At 52.4% G+C, this 17,298-nt stretch overlaps 1 protein-coding gene across 2 annotated transcripts in view; it reads right to left on the reverse strand.

Moving 5' to 3' along the window:
* LMNB2 (lamin B2) overlaps positions 1 to 17,298 on the reverse strand; it is a 250,862-nt gene that overhangs the window by 208,543 nt on the left and 25,021 nt on the right. For both annotated transcript variants that reach the window (XM_030220310.1, XM_030220309.1), the window contains one exon: positions 823 to 959. In XM_030220310.1, coding sequence (XP_030076170.1) covers positions 823 to 959 — 137 coding nt within the window. The remainder of the gene's footprint in view (positions 1 to 822; positions 960 to 17,298) is intronic.

A 17,298-nucleotide genomic window follows, 5' to 3' on the forward strand; every position in this document is an offset into this window, starting at 1 on the left:
GAGGGTTAAGTGACTTGCCCAGAGTCACAAGGAGCTGCAGTGTGAATCGAACTCAGTTCCCCAGAATCAAAGTCCACTGCACTAACCACTACGCTACTCCTCCACTCCATCAATGGGTAAAAACCTCTCAAAGAGGAACGTTTTCAGTCTTTTCTAAAATATCAAGTAATCAGGCTGACCCTTGATTGTCACTGGAAGCAAGTTCCATCACTTACCACCTAGGTATCTAAAGTCTGCAGAGTCAACTGACTTATAGCACACTCTCCTGCAATCTGGAAGATGAAGTCTAAGGTTGTCCATAGAACCAGAGGTTTACTGCGTAGGGGAAGTTATTAAGGGCTGCATATAATCTGGTGTCATGCCATATAATATTTGAAAGACAAAAACACATAATTTAAAAATAATCCTGCCCTCCAACCTTCCAAAAACCTCCGGTCTCCGCAAATATGCATCGAGAGGGCCGATCTGTGAAGAGGTAAGTCGACCTGGGGGAACAGTGGCTGTTGACCTGCCTCTGCGCTTCGGCATTTCGCAAGGAAAAAAATCGGAGCGTGGAGACCTACGACCGGTTCAAGCGGCCATCTTGGATCCAAATTACCAAGGTTATTTTTTTTAAAGCTACCTAGTATTGCAGGGGGAGCTCCAGGGAGACACACCAACTGTAGTGTGTGTGTGTGGGGGGGGGGGGGGGGGGGGGGATTTTAAAAACAAGTGTAAAGACTATACGATAACAAAATAACAAAACCCTTCAATCTAAACCATACTTAGTGTGCATGAAAAGTGTCTAAAGGCCAAAGCATGGTAAGCAAAAGGCCTCCTTACTTCTTATTAACCTCATCAAGGTCAACTCTAAATTTCCCGAGCTCGATTTGCAGCTTGGCTCTCTCTCTGGCAGTCTCATCCAGGACCCTGCGAGCATCTGCCAGCTCAGCCTCATACAGGACCTTGATCCCGGTCACCTGGAATAAATAGAGAAGCAGATGTTGAAACAATTAATAAAAACCACCACAATTTCTGGAAATTATATTTTTAAGTAACATAGTAAAGAATAGCGCATTTGAAATGACCAGGGGCAGAGGTTGTTTTGCTCAATGTTTCCCCCACCCCCCCCCCCCCCTACCCTCCTGGGTAACTTAAGTTTCCTCACAAAAGAATTTCAATAATTTTTCACTAGATGACAAATCCTAACGTCAACCAATTTTTTGGTAATAAACGATTTTATGGATAATGAATCAAGATCTAGGGACTGATTTCTTCTGAATGTTGCCAATAAATAGACATTTAGATAAATAAGGGAAAATTAGGTTCTTACCTTGGTAATTTTCTTTCCTTTAGTCATAGCAGATGAAGCCATTACGTATGGGTTTTGTCCATCAACTAGCAGGGGGAGATAGAGAGCACTCAACTTTTCACAGTTCCTCATGGCCAGCCAGCTCCACTGCCTCTTCAGTATTTGAAGCTTCCAAAGCAGTATGGCAAACCGCAATGGGAATAACATGAACTTTCCTCACAGCAAACAATGGCCCCTTAACAAGGGCATGAACTCAAAAGGAGGGAATGAACACACCCTCCTGGAGGGAACAAACTCATACAGACAATCATACAGGGAGGGCTCATGGCTTCATCTGCTATGACTAAAGGAAAGAAAATTACCAAGGTAAGAACCTAATTTTCCCTTCCTTGTCATCAAGCAGATGAAGCCATTACGTATGGGATGTAACAAAGCAATCCCTAAATAGGGTGGGAACAGGTCACACCACGCGCTAGCACTTGTGCTCCAAAACGCGCATCCCTCCTAGCAGCCACATCCAGCCTGTAATGTCGGGCAAAAGAGAGCTTAGAAGCCCATGTTGTTGCACTGCATATCTCTTGACGAGAGAGTGCTCCAGTTTCATCCCAAGAGGAAGAAATCGCTCTGGTAGAATGCGCCTTAAAGGCTACAGGCGGAGACCGGCCGGCAAGCAGATAAGCTGAAAAGATAGTTTCTTTGAGCCAGCGGGCAATAGTGGCTTTAGACCTGGAGACCCTCTGCGAGGACCTGATAGCAAAACAAACAGATGATCATAGATCCTGAAAGAGATAGTAACTCGCAGATACTGCAGCAGAGTCCTGCGCACATCCAACAGGTGCAACTGCCCAAAATAGGCTGGTTTAGGTGAAACGCTGAAACCACCTTAGGCATGAAGGAAGGCACGGTCCGAACCGTGACCCCGGACTCTGAGAATTGCAGAAATGGGTCTCTACATGACAGTGCCTGGAGCTCTGACACCCGTCTCGCTGAAGTAATGGCCACAAGAAAACGGCCTTTAGTGTCAAATCTTTCTCCGATGCTCGCCGAAGCGGCTCAAAAGGAGAAGCCTACAGGGCCTTCAAAACTAGCCCCAGGTTCCAAGCTGGACAGGGTGCTCGCACGGAAGGCCGGAGCCGAAGCACCCCACTAAGAAACCGTGCCACATCTGGATGAGCAGCTAAAGACACGCCTTCAACCTTACCACGAAGGGAGGCCAACGCTGCCACTTGCACCCGCAGGGAATTATAGGCCAAGCCTATTTGTACACCATCCTGAAAAAAGTCCAGAATCGGCGAGACAGGAGCCCGCATTGGTGTGATCACTTTTGAAGCACACCAAGACTCAAACTGGCGCCAAATCCTGGCATAAGCCACGGAAGTGGAACACTTGCAGGCCTGCAGGAGAGTGGAAATGACTGTGTTTGAATAGCCTTTGTCCCTCAATTGCGCCCTCTCAATCGCCATGCCAGAAGACCAAAGCGGCAGGCGTCCTCCATGCCTACCGGGCCCTGTGACAACAGGTTCGGTACCAGAGGTAAAGGAAGGGGAGCCTCCACTAGCATCTGTCGGAGGTCCGCATACCAAGGCCTCCTGGGCCAATCCGGGGCAATGAGGACCACTTCTCCTGGGTGCAGCCAAATCCGCAGGAGCATGCGCCCTATCAAGGGCCACGGAGGGAACACATATAGTCAGTGCTTTTTTGTAGAAAAAAAGGTGCCGGTACTCATTGTGGGCGGGGTCACCACATATGGCTCCACCCCTATGATAGCCACACCCACACTGGCCACACCCCTTATAGCAGCCATGGCGCATATAAACAGACATCATTGAAAATATACTAATATAGGAGAAAAAAAATAACATGATTTTTTTCATTATAAATAATTTCTGTAAGCTGCTACAGCTCCAGTATACCCAGTGCAAAATAAGACAACAGATGTAAACACTAAAATGAAAATAAAATGATTTTTTCTACCTTTGTTGTCTGGTGACTTTGTTTTTCTATCCATATTGGTCCCAGCCTCTGATTCTGCTGCTCTCTATCTGTTCTCTTAACTCCATTTCTAGAGCTTCCTTTCCATTTATTTCTTTCCTTTCCTCTTCTTCATTTCTTGTCCTACATCCGTAAGTAAAAGCTGGATCCTCCTCTGCGGAATTGACTGGAGAAGGTACAACATGGATCCAGCTTTTGCCTATTTTCTCCATCCAAGTGCAGTTTTTCTCCTCTCTTTCCTTTCCCTCATCTCCATCCATGTGCATCTTCTTTTTTTCTTTCCTCCGCTCCATCCATGTCCAGCATTTCTCCTCTCTCTTCCCTCCCCTGTATCCATATAAAGAAATAATTCTCTCTCCCCTCTCCTCCATCCAAGTGCATTTCTCCTCTCTCCCCGCCAACCCCTCCATCCATCCATGTCCAGCAATTCTCCTCTCTCCCCTGCTCTCCCCTCCCATGTCCAGCGATTCTCCTCTGTCCTCCCCTGCCATCCATGACCAGCCATTCTCCTCTGTCCCCTGTCCTCCCCTGCCATCCATGACCAGCCATTCTTCTCTGCCCCCTGTCCTCCCCTGCCATCCGTGACCAGCTATTCTTCTCTGCCCCCTGTCCTCCCCTGCCATCTGTGACCAGCCATTCTTCTGTGCTCCGTCCTCCCCTGCCATCCGTGACCAGCCATTCTTCTGTGCTCCGTCCTCCCCTGCCATCCGTGACCAGCCATTCTTCTCTGCCCCCTGTCCTCCCCTGCTATCTGTGACCAGCCATTCTTCTCTGCTCCGTCCTCCCCTGCCATCCACGACCCATTCTTCTCTGCCCCCTGTCCTCCCCTGCCATCCGTGACCAGCCATTCTTCTGTGCTCCGTCCTCCCCTGCCATCCTTCTGTGCTCCGTCCTCCCCTGCCACCCGTGACCAGCTATTCTTCTCTGCCCCCTGTCCTACCCTGCCATCTGTGACCAGCCATTCTTCTCTGCTCCATCCTCCCCTGCCATCCGCGACCCATTCATCTCTGCCCCCTGTCCTCCCCTGCCATCCATGTCCACTGATTATCCTCTCTCTCCCCTCCCCTCTCCTTCATGTCCAGCAATTTTCTCTTCCCTGCCCTCCCCTTCTTCTCCAGCCCCAGCATCAGACCCTCAGCCCCAAACCTCAGCGTCTGTCCTTGGTCCCTTTTTCTTCCAGCCACAGAGTCAGACTCTTCTCTCTAAATCAGCTCCCTTCTCCCAGCCCCAGCAAAATACCCTTCTCTCTCCTCAACCCCTAGCGCCCAGCATGTGCCCTGTTCTCCCATCCCCAGGGTCTGCCATTCATCCAACCCCCACATCAGACCTTCTCCCCACCCGACGTCGAGATCCAGCGCCCCTGCCCCAGCTGCCCGCCCTCTGTGCTTCCCGATAGCCCTGCTTTCCGGTCCAAACCCCCCCCCCCCCCCCGCGACGCGTTTCAATCTTTTATTTATTTTTTTTACTTGCAGTCACAGCGCCGGCGTTGAGAGAACCAGGCTCGCCTCCTCATGCTTTCCTTCCCTTCGCTGTTCCGATTCGCTGCCTCTCAGTGTCCCGCCTTCCTGTGACGTGTTTCCTGTTTCCGCGAAGGCGGGACACTGAGAGGCAGCGAATCGGAACACCGAAGGGAAGGAAAGCATGAGGAGGCGAGCCTGGTCCTCTCAACAACGCCGGCGCTGTGACTGCAAGTAAAAAAAATAAATAAAAGATTGAAACGCGTCGCGGGGGGGGGGGGATGTTTGGATCGGAAAGCAGGGCTGTTGGGAAGCAAAGAGGGCGGGCAGCTGGGGCAGGGGCGCTGGATCTCGACGGACGGCAGGAACGCAACTCAGGAACCCTAGGGAAAAAAGGTGCCGGTACGCCGTACCGGCGCGTACCGGCACAAAAAAAGCACTGCATATAGTAGGCCCGGAGGCCAGGGCTGAGTCAAGGCATCCAACCCTGCCGAGCGAGGATCTCTCCATCTGCTGAAGAAGCACGGGACTCTGGCATTTGAACTTGTCGCCATAAGATCCATCACGGGCTTGCCCCATTTGGCACAGATCTGCAGGAATACTTCGTTTCCTAGTTCCCATTATGCTGGATCGATCTGATGCCTGCTTAGATAATCGGCTTGCACGTTGCTCTGACCTGCAATGTGAGCTGCTGACAGAAACTGAAGATGCAGTTCGGCCCAGTGGCAAATCTGTTCGGCCTGCGCGGCCAGTGCTCTGCACTGAGTGCCGCCTTGTCGATTTATGTAGGCCACTGCTGTCGTGTTGTCCGACATCACTCTGACAGCCAATCCTTCCAGGGTCACTTGAAAGGCCAGAAGCGCCTGAAACACCGCTTTCAACTCCAGGCGGTTGATGGACCACTCCGACTCCTCGGGTGTCCATAGACCCTGGGCATGCTTCCCCTTGCAATGTGCACCCCAGCCCTTCAGGCTGGCATCTGTCACTACTAGACACCAATCGGGGAGCGCCAGCGGCATTCCTTGCCGCAGCATGCTGAGAACCACCACTCCATGCTGAGTCGGGCCGCAGGGAGCCAAGAAAGTCTGCATTGATAATCCTGAGAAACTGGAGACCATCTTTGAAGTAGGGAATACTGTAGAGGTCTCAGGTGCACTCTCGCACAGGGCACCACTTCCAACGTGGCTGTCATCGATCCCAGCAGCTGGACAATGTCCCAAGCTCGCGGGCGGGGCATCCTCAGGAGCAGACGGACCTGATTCTGAAGCTTGCACCGCCTTAGCTCGGGTAGGTATACACAGCCCGAGTCTGAGTCGAACCTGGCCCCCAAATATTCTAGAGATTGCGAGGGGGTCAGGTGACTTTTGGCCATATTGACCCAGCCTACAGATTGAAGTACTGAGACCACTCTGGCTGTAGCTTGATAGTTCTCTGTTACAGAGTCTGCTCTGATGAGCCAGTCGTCTAGGTACGGGTGAACCCTGATACCTTCTCGCCTGAGCAAAGCAGCTACTACCACCATTACCTTCGAAAAAGTTCGGGGAGCTGTGGCGAGGCCAAAAGGCAAGGCCCGGAATTGGAAATGTTTTCCCAACATCGCAAACCTCAGAAACCTCTGGTGCGGGGGCCAAATTAGTATGTGCAAGTAAGCTTCTTTCAGGTCTAGAGACGTGAGAAACTCTCCTGGATGTACCGCAGCAATGACGGAGCGCAGGGTTTCCATGTGGAAATGCCGCACTCTCAGGGACTTGTTTAATTCTTTTAAGTCCAGAATAGGGCGAAAAGACCCACCTTTTCGCGGCACCACAAAGTAGATGGAGTATCGGCCGTAGCCGTGTTCGGCGGGAGGTACCGGGGACACGGCCCCTAACTGAATCAGACCTTGCAAAGTCTCCTCTACCGCCGCACGTTTGGCGGCAGAACCGCATCGGGATTCCACAAACACGTCTCTTACTGGGGTGTTGAATTCTATGTAGTCATCTCTGATCAGGTCCAGAACCCTGAGGAAATATTGGCCCACTCCTCGGCAAAGAGGGAAAGACGTCCTCCGATGACAGGAAGCGAGGGGGCCGGCGCACCATCATTGAGAGGGTCGCCCCTGAACTCCAGGCCTAGAGCCGGTGGCTGCGGAACGCTTGTCCGAGCGAAAGGAGTTCCTCTGCTGAAAAACGGGCACAAGAAGTGAACCCAGCAGAACGCCCCGGGCGGTACCTTCTAGCTTCACGGAAGCAAGGTCTATAAGAGGAGTGGACTGCCTGGCACTTGGAGGAAGGCCTCGGCCTATCTTCGGGCAAGCGCTGGGGTTTAGGATCTCCCAGGCCTTTAACAATTTTCTCCAACTCCTCACCAAATAGGAGAAGGCCTTGAAAGGGCAACTTCACCAACCTTTGCTTAGAGGCCATGTCCGCTGCCCAATGTCATAGCTAAATAAGACGGCGAGCCGCCACTGCTATTGCCATTTGTTTAGCCGAAGCTCTGACAATATCATAAAGGGCATCAGCCAAAAAGGACAAGGCCGACTCCAGCCGCGGAGCCACATCCGAGAAGGGCTCCACTCCATCTCCGGGCTGTTCCACTGCCTGTTGCAACCACGCCTGGCAGGCTCTAGCAGCATAACAACTGCATGCAGACGTCCAAACAGTAAGACCTGCAATTTCAAAGGACCGTTTAAGTGCTGCTTCCAGCCTACGGTCTTGTATATCCTTCAGGGCAACTCCTCCTTCAACAGGGAGGGTAGTTCTCTTTGTCACCGCAGTGACTAGGGCATCTACTGTAGGCATTGCAAAGCGAGCCAAATGCTCCTCACGCAGAAGGTATAATTGCCCCATAGCCCTGGAAACTTTCAAAGGTCCCTCGGGGTCAGCCTACTGAGCGGAAATAAGCTCTTGGATGGAAAGGCTCGAGCAGGCTTTTTGGTACTAGCCATCCTAGGATTCACAGAGGAGGTCGTGCCACTGTCAGGCTCTTAAACAGAAAGGACCTGTAGGGCATCTGAAATAAGCACTGGCAGCTCATCACGGTGGAAAATCCTCACCGCGGAGGGATCATCCAGATCCTGTGGTAATTCTGCACCTGACTCTGGCTCCTCAGACCATGAAGGCCTGCCAGAACTCTCCGAATCCTCACAGCTTGACCACGGGGGGGGGGGGGGGGGGTGCACCACAATCTGAAGGGGAATTAGCCCTTCTACGCTTTTCTTTATGCCAATTATCAGGGAAAATAGCCTCAGTGGGCAGTCCCAGGCCAGAATCCACCAGGGGGGACAATAGAAGGGGCCTCAGACGACCCTTGAGGGAGAGCTCTTTTCAGCATGTATGCTTTATGCAATAACAACACAAAATCAGGGGAGAAAAACTCGCCCTGGGCACCCAGATCCCGTCCGGGGCTAGCCGCTCCCTGAATAGCCTCAATTTGAGGTCCATCCCCCCCCCCCCCTCGGGCTCAGGGCTCTCAGTCTCTACGGAGGCCGCGCCATGCGGAGAATTCAAAATGGCGTCCGCCGCCAGCTCTGAGCGGGAAGAATCATCGCTCGCCATGCTCGGGCCGGCTCTTACACCTGTACAGCACAATTTACAGAGCCCCGCTGCTGATTAGCGCTTGCCACACCGGGAACAGCGCTTTACATTCTCTGCAGCCATCGCCAAAAACGTCGAGAAAATTGAAAATGGCGGTTTCGCGCCAAAAACGCCCCGATCGCGGGCCCACCCCAGAGGAGTTAGAAAACACTCTTACCTCACCGGACAGAGTATCACAGCTCCGGTCCCATAGAAGAATCAAAGGAAAACCTCTGTTCCATTTTTTTTTTTTTAAACGCTGTGAGGAAAGCAGAGGTAATAAGAACTCCGGAGGCTCAGATGAGTGGGAAAGGCAGGGAAAGGCGAACCAATGTGCCTGCATCCACTGAGTGGGAAAGGACAGGGAAAAGCAAGCTAATATGTCCATATCCACGGGGGCATGGGTAAGGCAGGGAAAGGGCTAACCTATGTGCCTTCAAAGTGAAGCTGCTATAGCCTCTAACACCCCGGCTAACAACTGGAAAGCCAGGAGCCACCCCCAGGCAGATTTCTGATGGAGCTCGAAGAAGCTGCAGCCACCCTGCTTGGGGAGATAGAGAATACTGAAGAGGCAGTGGAGCTGGCTGGCCATGAGGCGCTGTGAAAAGTTGAGTGCTCTCTATCTCCCCCTGCTGGTTGATGAACACAACCCATACGTAATGGCTTCATCTGCTTGATGATATTTCACACACCCAGATTTTAATCCCTGTTTAGACTAGCAAGATAAGAGATGAGAACATTGCAGAGGAGAAACAGAAAATGACAAGTCACCTACTGGAATGGGATGTAAATCAAGCTCATAGCCCTTTCACACTCAGATGCCACAGCAGCTACTATAACTATTAAGAAGGTAGGGGTCAAGCTGAACTGCTGGCTCAAGTGGCAAATGTTGCATGCTATCCTGAAAGGGCTAAGGATGCTGTGGAGGTAACATTTAGAGCTTCTGCATCGCTCAACTCCCTACTGACCAGAGTTAGGATCTGCAAGGTTGGGAAGACAGCTACAGTGTGTGACCCCTGACTAAGAGGTTCTTACTACTACTGAACACACATCTTGGTTTAGTAACATTGGTCAAACTGATTCTAGATGTTGAAAGAGATGTTATCCTGTTTCTCCTTAAAATAACAGAGAGGGTTCAAAGCAAAGAACAAAATCCAAGAAACAAAAAAAGTACTAGGAGCCTTCACAAACAGTTGAAAGGTTTATGATAAGGTTCAGGAAGTAAAATTAGTTTTATAAGTGATGAACAGATGTTTAGATAGGTTAGAGATTCAAACAATTATGTTCCAGATATAATTCCAGTAGGCACGCACATTTTTACAGTAAATTATCATGAGACAGGGAACCAGGTTCAGGCAGGCACGACCAGCCTGGATATTTTTGCCTAGTGGAGTCCAGTAAGATAGATGGAAAAATTAGGTTCTTACCTTGGTAATTTTCTTTCCTTTAGTCATAGCAAATGAATCCATTACGAGTGGGTTGTGTCCATCAACCAGCAGGGGGAGATAGAGAGCACTGAAAAAGCATAGTGCCTCACGCCAGCTAGCTCCATCTGCCTCTTCAGTATTTGAAGCTTCCAAAGCAGTGTTACACCGCAAAGCATAATAACATGAACTTTCCTCACAGCGGATGAACGCCCCAAAACTGGAGCTATAAGTCAAAGGAGGGAATGGACTCATCCTCCTGTAACTGAACAGAAATCCTGAAGACTGTTTTCCAACTTCTCCCAATGAGGGAACATATCTACAGGAAAAAACTGAACATAAAAGTAACATGAATCGCATAATAAACCACTGAGGGAGGGCTCATGGATTCATCTGCTATGACTAAAGGAAAGAAAATTATCAAGGTAAGAACCTAATTTTCCCTTCCTTGTCATCAAGCAGATGAATCCATTACGAGTGGGATGTATCAAAGCAATCCCTAGATAGGGTGGGAACAAGCCACACCACGCGCCAGCACTTGTGCTCCAAAATGCGCGTCCCTCCTGGCAGCCACATCCAGCCTGTAATGTTGGGCAAACGAGAGCTTAGAAGCCCAAGTAGCTGCACTACATATCTTTTGAAGAGAGAGTGCTCCAGTTTCAGCCCAAGAAGAGGAAATTGCTCTTGTGGAATGTGCCTTAAAGGCTTCAGGCGGAGGCCGGCCAGATAGCAGATATGCTGAAAAGATAGCTTGACACAACGGGCTATAGTGGCCTTAGACGCTGAAGACCCTCTGCGCGGACCTGACAAAAGAACAAAAAGATGGTCAGAGGTCCTGAAAACATGCTAAGGCTGCCACTTGAACACGCAGGGAATTATAGGCCACGCCTTTTTGTAAACCAACCTGCAAAAAGTCAAGTATCGGCGAGACAGAAGCCCGCATGGGTGTGATCGCTTTAGAAGCACACCAAACCTCAAATTGGCGCCAAATCCTGGCATAAGCCACGGAAGTGGAACGCTTGCAGGCCTGTAGGAGAGTGGAAATGACTTTACTGGAATATCCCTTGTCTCTCAATTGCGCCCTCTCAATAGCCATGCCGTAAGACCAAAGAGGCAGGCGTCCTCCATGGTCACCAGGCCCTTTGACAGGTTCAGTACCAGAGGTAACGGCAGGGGATCCTCTACCAGCAGCCGACGGAGGTCCGCATACCACGGCCTCCTGGTCCAATCCGGGGCAATGAGAACCACCTCTCCTTGGTGGAGCCGAATCTGCAGGAGTACTCACCCTATCAAGGGCCACGGAGGGAACACATACAGGAGGCCCTGAGGCCAGGGTTGAGCTAAGGCATCCAACCCTGCCGAGCAAGGATCTCTCCGTCTGCTGTAGAAGCATGGGACTTTGGCATTTGTGCTTGACGCCATGAGATCCATTACGGGCTATCCCCATTTGGCACAGATCTGCAGGAATACTTTGTCTGCAAGTTCCCATTCCGCCGGGTCGATTTGATTCCTGCTCAGATAATCGGCTTGCACGTTGCTCTGTCCTGCAATATGAGCTGCTGACAGAAACTGCAGATGAAGCTCGGCCCAGTGGTAAATCTGCGCGGCCTGCGCTGCTAGTGCTATGCACTGAGTGCCTCCTTGGCGATTTATGTAGGCCACTGCTGTCGTGTTGTCCGACAGAACTCTGACAGCCAAACCTTCCAGGGTCAATTGAAAGGCCAGAAGCGCCTGGAAAATCGCTTTCAACTCCAAGCGATTGATGGACCACTCCGACTCCTCGGGTGTCCAAAGACCCTGGGCATGCCTTCCCCGGCAACGTGCACCCCAGCCCTTCAGGCTGGCATCTGTTACCACCAGGCACCAATCGGGGAGCACTAGCGGCATTCCTCGCCGCAGCAGGGAGCCACGTGAGTCTGCATTGATAATCCTGAGATATTGGAGACCACCGTTGAAGTAGGGAGCACTGCAGAGGTCTCAGGTGCGCTCTCGCCCAGGGCAACACTTCCAAAGTGGCCGTCATTGACCCCAACAGCTGGACTATGTCCCAAGCTCGCGGGCGAGGCATCCTCAGGAGCAGGCAGACCTGGTTCTGAAGCTTGCACCGCCTTTGCTCGGGTAGGAAGACCATCCCCGAGGCTGTGACGAACCGGACCCCCAAATATTCTAAAGATTGAGAGGGGGTCAGGTGACTTTTGGCAATATTGACGACCCAGCCCAGAGATTGCAGTACTGAGACCACTCTGGCTGTAACCTGATGACTCTCTTCTGCAGAGTCTGCTCTGTTGAGCCAGTCTAGGTACGGGTGAACCCGGATACCCTCTCGCCTGAGAAAAGCAGCTCCTAACACCATTACCTTCGAAAAGGTTTGGGGAGCTGTGGCGAGGCCAAAAGGCAAGGCCCAAAACTGGAAATGTTTTCCCATCACCGCAAAACGCAGAAACCTCTGGTGCGGGGGCCAAATTGGTATGTGCAAGTAAGCTTCTTACAGGTCCAGAGATGTGAGAAACTCTCCTGGCTGTACCGCCGCTATGACGGAGCGCAGGGTTTCCATGTGAAAATGCCGCACGTTCAGAGACTTGTTGACTTGTTTTAAGTTCAGGATAGGCCGAAAAGACCCTCCTTTTCGCGGCACCACAAAGTAAATGGAGTAACGGCCAGAGCCGCATTCGGCGGGAAGCATGGGGGAAACCGCCCCAATGTGAATCAAGCCTTGCAAGGTCTCCCCTATCGCCGCCCGTTTGGTGGCAGAACCGCATCAGGACTCCACAAACACGTCTCTTATCGGGGCATTGAATTCTATTCTGTAGCCTTCTCTGATCAGGTCCAAGACCCACTGATCTGAGGTAATCTTGGCTCACTCCTCGAGAAAGAGGGAAAGTCATCCTCCTCACAGGAATCGAGGAGGGGGCCTCCATTGAGGGTCGCCCTTGAAAGGAGTTCCGTTGCTGAAAACGGGCACACGAAGTGAACCCAGCAGAACGCCCCGCACGGTACCTTCTAGCTTCACGGAAGCGAGGTCTGTAAAAGGAGGGAACCGCCTGACCCTTGGAAGAAGGCTGCGGCCTATCCTCGGGTAAGCGCTGGGGTTTGGCATCCCCCAGGCCTTTCACAATTTTCTCCAACTCCTCACCAAACAGGAGAAGGCCTTGAAAGGGCAACTTCACCAACCTTTGCTTAGAGGCCATGTCAGCTGCCCAATGCCGTAGCCACAGAAGACGGCGAGCCGCCACCACAACAGCCATCTGTTTAGCCGAAGCTCTGACCAGATCATAAAGGGCGTCAGCCAAAAATGACAAGGCCGACTCCATCCGCGGTGCCACCTCTGTAAGGGGCTCCGCTCCATCTCCGGGCTGTTCCACTGCCTGTTGTAACCAAGCGAGGCAGGCTCGGGCAGCGTAGCAGCTGCATGCAGACGCCCGTAAGAATAGGCCTGAAATTTCAAAGGACCGTTTCATAGCTGCCTCCAGGTGACGGTCCTGCATGTCCTCCAGGGCAACTCCTCCTTCCATTGGGAGGGTAGTTTTCTTTGTCACAGCCGTGACTAGGGCATCCATTTTAGGCACCGCTAGGCGCGCCAAATGCTCCTCACTTAGAGGGTATAATTGCCCCATAGCCCTGGCAACTTTCAAAGGCTCCTCGGGGTAAGTCCAGTGAGCCGTGATAAGCTCTTGGATGGAGTCATGCAAAGGAAAGGCTCGAGCAGGCTTCTTAGTACTTGCCATCCTCGGATTACCGGAGGAAGTCTCAGTACTCCCTGGGTCTTCTATAGAGAGGACCTGCAAGGCATCAGTTATAAGCTCTGGCAGCTCATCGCGGTGGAAAATCCTCACCGCGGAAGGATCATATGGATCCAGTGGCAATCCTGCACCTTCTTCTGGCTCTCCAGACTACGAAGGCCTGCCAGACCCCTCAGAGTCCTCGCATCCCGACCACGGGGGGGGGGGGGGCCCACTCTCTGAAGGGGAATCCACCCTTCTTGCGCTTGTCTTGCGGCCATCTGTCAGGGGAAAATGCGCCTGATGGTAATAAAAGGCCAGACTCCACTGGAGGGGATACAGAAAGCAGGGCCGCAGAGGACCCCTGCGGAAGAGCTCTTTTTAACATGTATGCATTATGCAGCAATAAAACAAATTCAGGGGAAAATGGTTCACCCTGGCCTCCCGGTTCCAGTCCGGGGCAAACAGCTCTTTTATCAGCCTCCACACGAGGCGCCCCTCCAAGCTCAAACCCCTCCGCCTCAGCGGGGGTCGCGCCATGCTGTTCCAAAATGGCGCCCGCTGCCAGCTCTACGGAGCGGGAAGGAACATCGCTCGCCATGCTCGGGCCGGCTCTACGTCTGAAAAGCACGCCTTACAGAGCCCCGCTGCAGATTTGCGCTTGCCACAAACAGAACAGCGCTTTACTTTCTCAGCAGCCATCACCAAAAACGGCGGAAATTCAAAATGGCGGATTCACGCCAAAATCGTCCCGAACGCAGGCCCTCCCCGGAGGAGCTACAAAATGTTCTTCCCTCACCAGACCGAGTCTCCGAGCTCCGGTCACAATCAGAAGAAAACCTCTTTTCTGGGATCGCAGCGCCAAAGCGAGGTAAAATTATGTATAATCATACCTGATAATTTTCTTTCCATTAATCATAGCTGATCAATCCATAGACTGGTGGGTTGTGTCCATCTACCAGCAGGTGGAGATAGAGAGCAAACTTTTGCCTCCCTATATGTGGTCATGTGCTGCCGGAAACTCCTCAGTATGTCGATATCAAAGCTCCATCCGCAGGACTCAGCACTTAGAGAATTACACCCACGAAGGGACACTCTGCCCAGCTCACCACCGCCAAAACGGGGGAGGGGAATTAACCCAGCTCATCCCCACACAAGTGGGGGAGGGGAATCCGTCCAGCTCATCCCCGCGGAGCGGTGGAGGGACACCATACCCGCCGATGCGGGGAGATCTGGCTTATCCTGCAACCGCAACCGCGGGAGGAGCTGACTGACCCTAACACCGCCGAAGCGGGAGGGGTACAAAGCTGCCCTACATCCGCACGAAGCGGGAGGGAGTGCCGGCAGAATTTTAAGTCTCAATCCAGCCCCGTAAAACGGAGGGGAGAGGAATGCAGCAGCTCACTGTAACACAAACTCGTCTTAACTCTTGAAGAATCCAAGTGAAAAAACTTGAACACGAAGTCTTTCTGAAGTAACTGAAGACTAAACTTGAACCTGAAATGCAACCAGAATAAAAACAGTACAGATATCTGGGAGGGGCTATGGATTGATCAGCTATGATTAATGGAAAGAAAATGATCAGGTATGATTATACATAATTTTACCTTCCATATCATCAAGCTGATCAATCCATAGACTGGTGGGATGTACCGAAGCAGTACTCACCCAGGGCGGGACATTGAAATCCCTGACCTCAACACTGAAGCTCCAAACCGGGCCTCCGCCCGTGCAGCCACAGTCAAACGGTAATGCTTGGAGAATGTATGAGCCGAAGCCCAAGTTGCCGCCTTGCATATCTCTTCCAAGGAGACGGATCCGGCCTCTGCCATCGAGGCCGCCTGAGCTCTCGTGGAGTGAGCCTTCAGCTGGATAGGCGGCACCTTCCCCGCGGCCACATAAGCCGCTGCAATGGCTTCCTTGACCCATCTTGCCACTGTAGGCTTAGCAGCCTGCAGACCCTTACGAGGACCTGCAAACAGGACAAACAGATGATCCGATTTCCGGAAATCATTGGTCACTTCCAAGTATCTGATGATGACTCGTCTCACATCCAGATATTTAAGAGCAGAGTACTCCTCTGGGTAGTCCTCCCTACGAAAGGAAGGGAGACAGAGCTGCTGATTCACATGGAAGCGAGAAACAATCTTGGGCAGGAAGGAAGGCACTGTGCGAATAGTCACTCCTGCCTCAGTGAACTGCAGAAAAGGCTCTCAACATGAGAGCGCCTGGAGCTCGGAAACTCTTCTGGCTGAAGTGATAGCCACCAAAAAGACTGCTTTCAACGTCAGGTCTTTCAGAGATGCCCTCGACAAGGGTTCAAAAGGCGGCTTCTGCAATGCTCTTAGTACCAGGTTGAGATTCCACGCAGGCACCACTGAGTGCAGAGGAGGGCGCAGGTGATTAACTCCCTTGAGAAAGCGCACCACATCTGGCTGCGAAGCCAGGGAAGCACCCTTCAGGCGGCCCCTGAAGCAAGCCAGAGCCGCTACCTGGACTTTAAAGGAACTGAGCGACAGGCCTTTCTCCAGACCTTCTTGCAGGAACGCCAACACTGAAGAAATTGGAGCAGTGAAGGGAGAAAGTGAGCCTGCTTCACACCACGCTGCAAAGATACGCCAAACCCTGGCGTAAGCAGTAGAAGTAGAGCGCTTCCTCGCTCTCAGCATAGTGGCGATGACCTTGTCTGAGAAGCCCTTCTTCCTCAGACGCTGCCGCTCAATAGCCAGGCCATAAGACCAAAGGGGGAGGGATCCTCCATCACCACGGGACCCTGATGTAACAGTCCCTGCTCCACTGGCAGCCGCAGAGGATCGTCGACTGAGAGCCTGATCAAGTCCGCATACCAGGGACGCCTGGGCCAATCCGCACCCACCAGGATTACCCTGCCGGGATGCTTTGCCACCCGGTCTAGCACCCTGCCCAACATGGGCCAGGGCGGGAACACATAGAGAAGCTCTTGTGTCGGCCACTGTTGGAGAAGAGCATCTACTCCCAGGGATCGAGGGTCCCGTCCTCTGCTGAAAAAGCGCGGCACTTGGCAATTGGCCGATGACGCCATCAGATCTAGGCTCGGCTGGCCCCAGCGCTTCGTGATGTCCAAGAACGCCTGAGCAGATAGCTGCCACTCTCCGGGCTCCAAGGTATGGCGACTGAGAAAGTCCGCCTTGACATTCATGACTCCGGCAATGTGGGCCGCTGAAAGCTGCTCCAGGTTCGCTTCCGCCCACTGGCAAAGATTCATAGCCTCCTTGGCTAGAGGGGCGCTCTTGGTACCTCCCTGGCGGTTGACATAGGCCACAGCCGTGGCATTGTCCGACAGGACCCGTACAGGCTTCAACACCAGTACCGGGATGAACTCCAAAAGCGCCAACCGAATGGCTCTGAGTTCCAGGAGGTTGATAGACCACTTTGCCTCTGCAGGAGACCAGAGCCCCTGCGCTGTCCTTCCCAAGCAGTGGGCTCCCCAGCCCGACAACGAGGCGTCCGTCGTGACGACAATCCACTCTGGGTTCACCAGAGGCATTCCCGCAGACAACTTGTCTGTCTGCATCCACCAGCTCAGCGCCTTGCGCACTGCTGGGTCCAAGGGAAGGTGCACAGCATAATCCTCCGACATCGGAGTCCAGCGCTGCAGCAAAGAGTGTTGAAGTGGTCTCATATGAGCCCTGGCCCAGGGCACAACTTCCATCGTGGCCGTCATAGAGCCCAACAGCTGCACATAGTCCCAAGCCCGAAGGGGAGAGGCTACTAGGAACTGGTCCACCTGAGCCTGAAGTTTGACAATCCGATTGTCTGGCAGGAACACTCTGCCCACTTGGGTGTCGAATCGAACTCCCAGGTACTCCAGGGACTGAGTCG

Source organism: Microcaecilia unicolor, chromosome 11 (genome assembly GCF_901765095.1).
Source record: "Microcaecilia unicolor chromosome 11, aMicUni1.1, whole genome shotgun sequence".
NCBI lineage: Eukaryota > Metazoa > Chordata > Amphibia > Gymnophiona > Siphonopidae > Microcaecilia > Microcaecilia unicolor.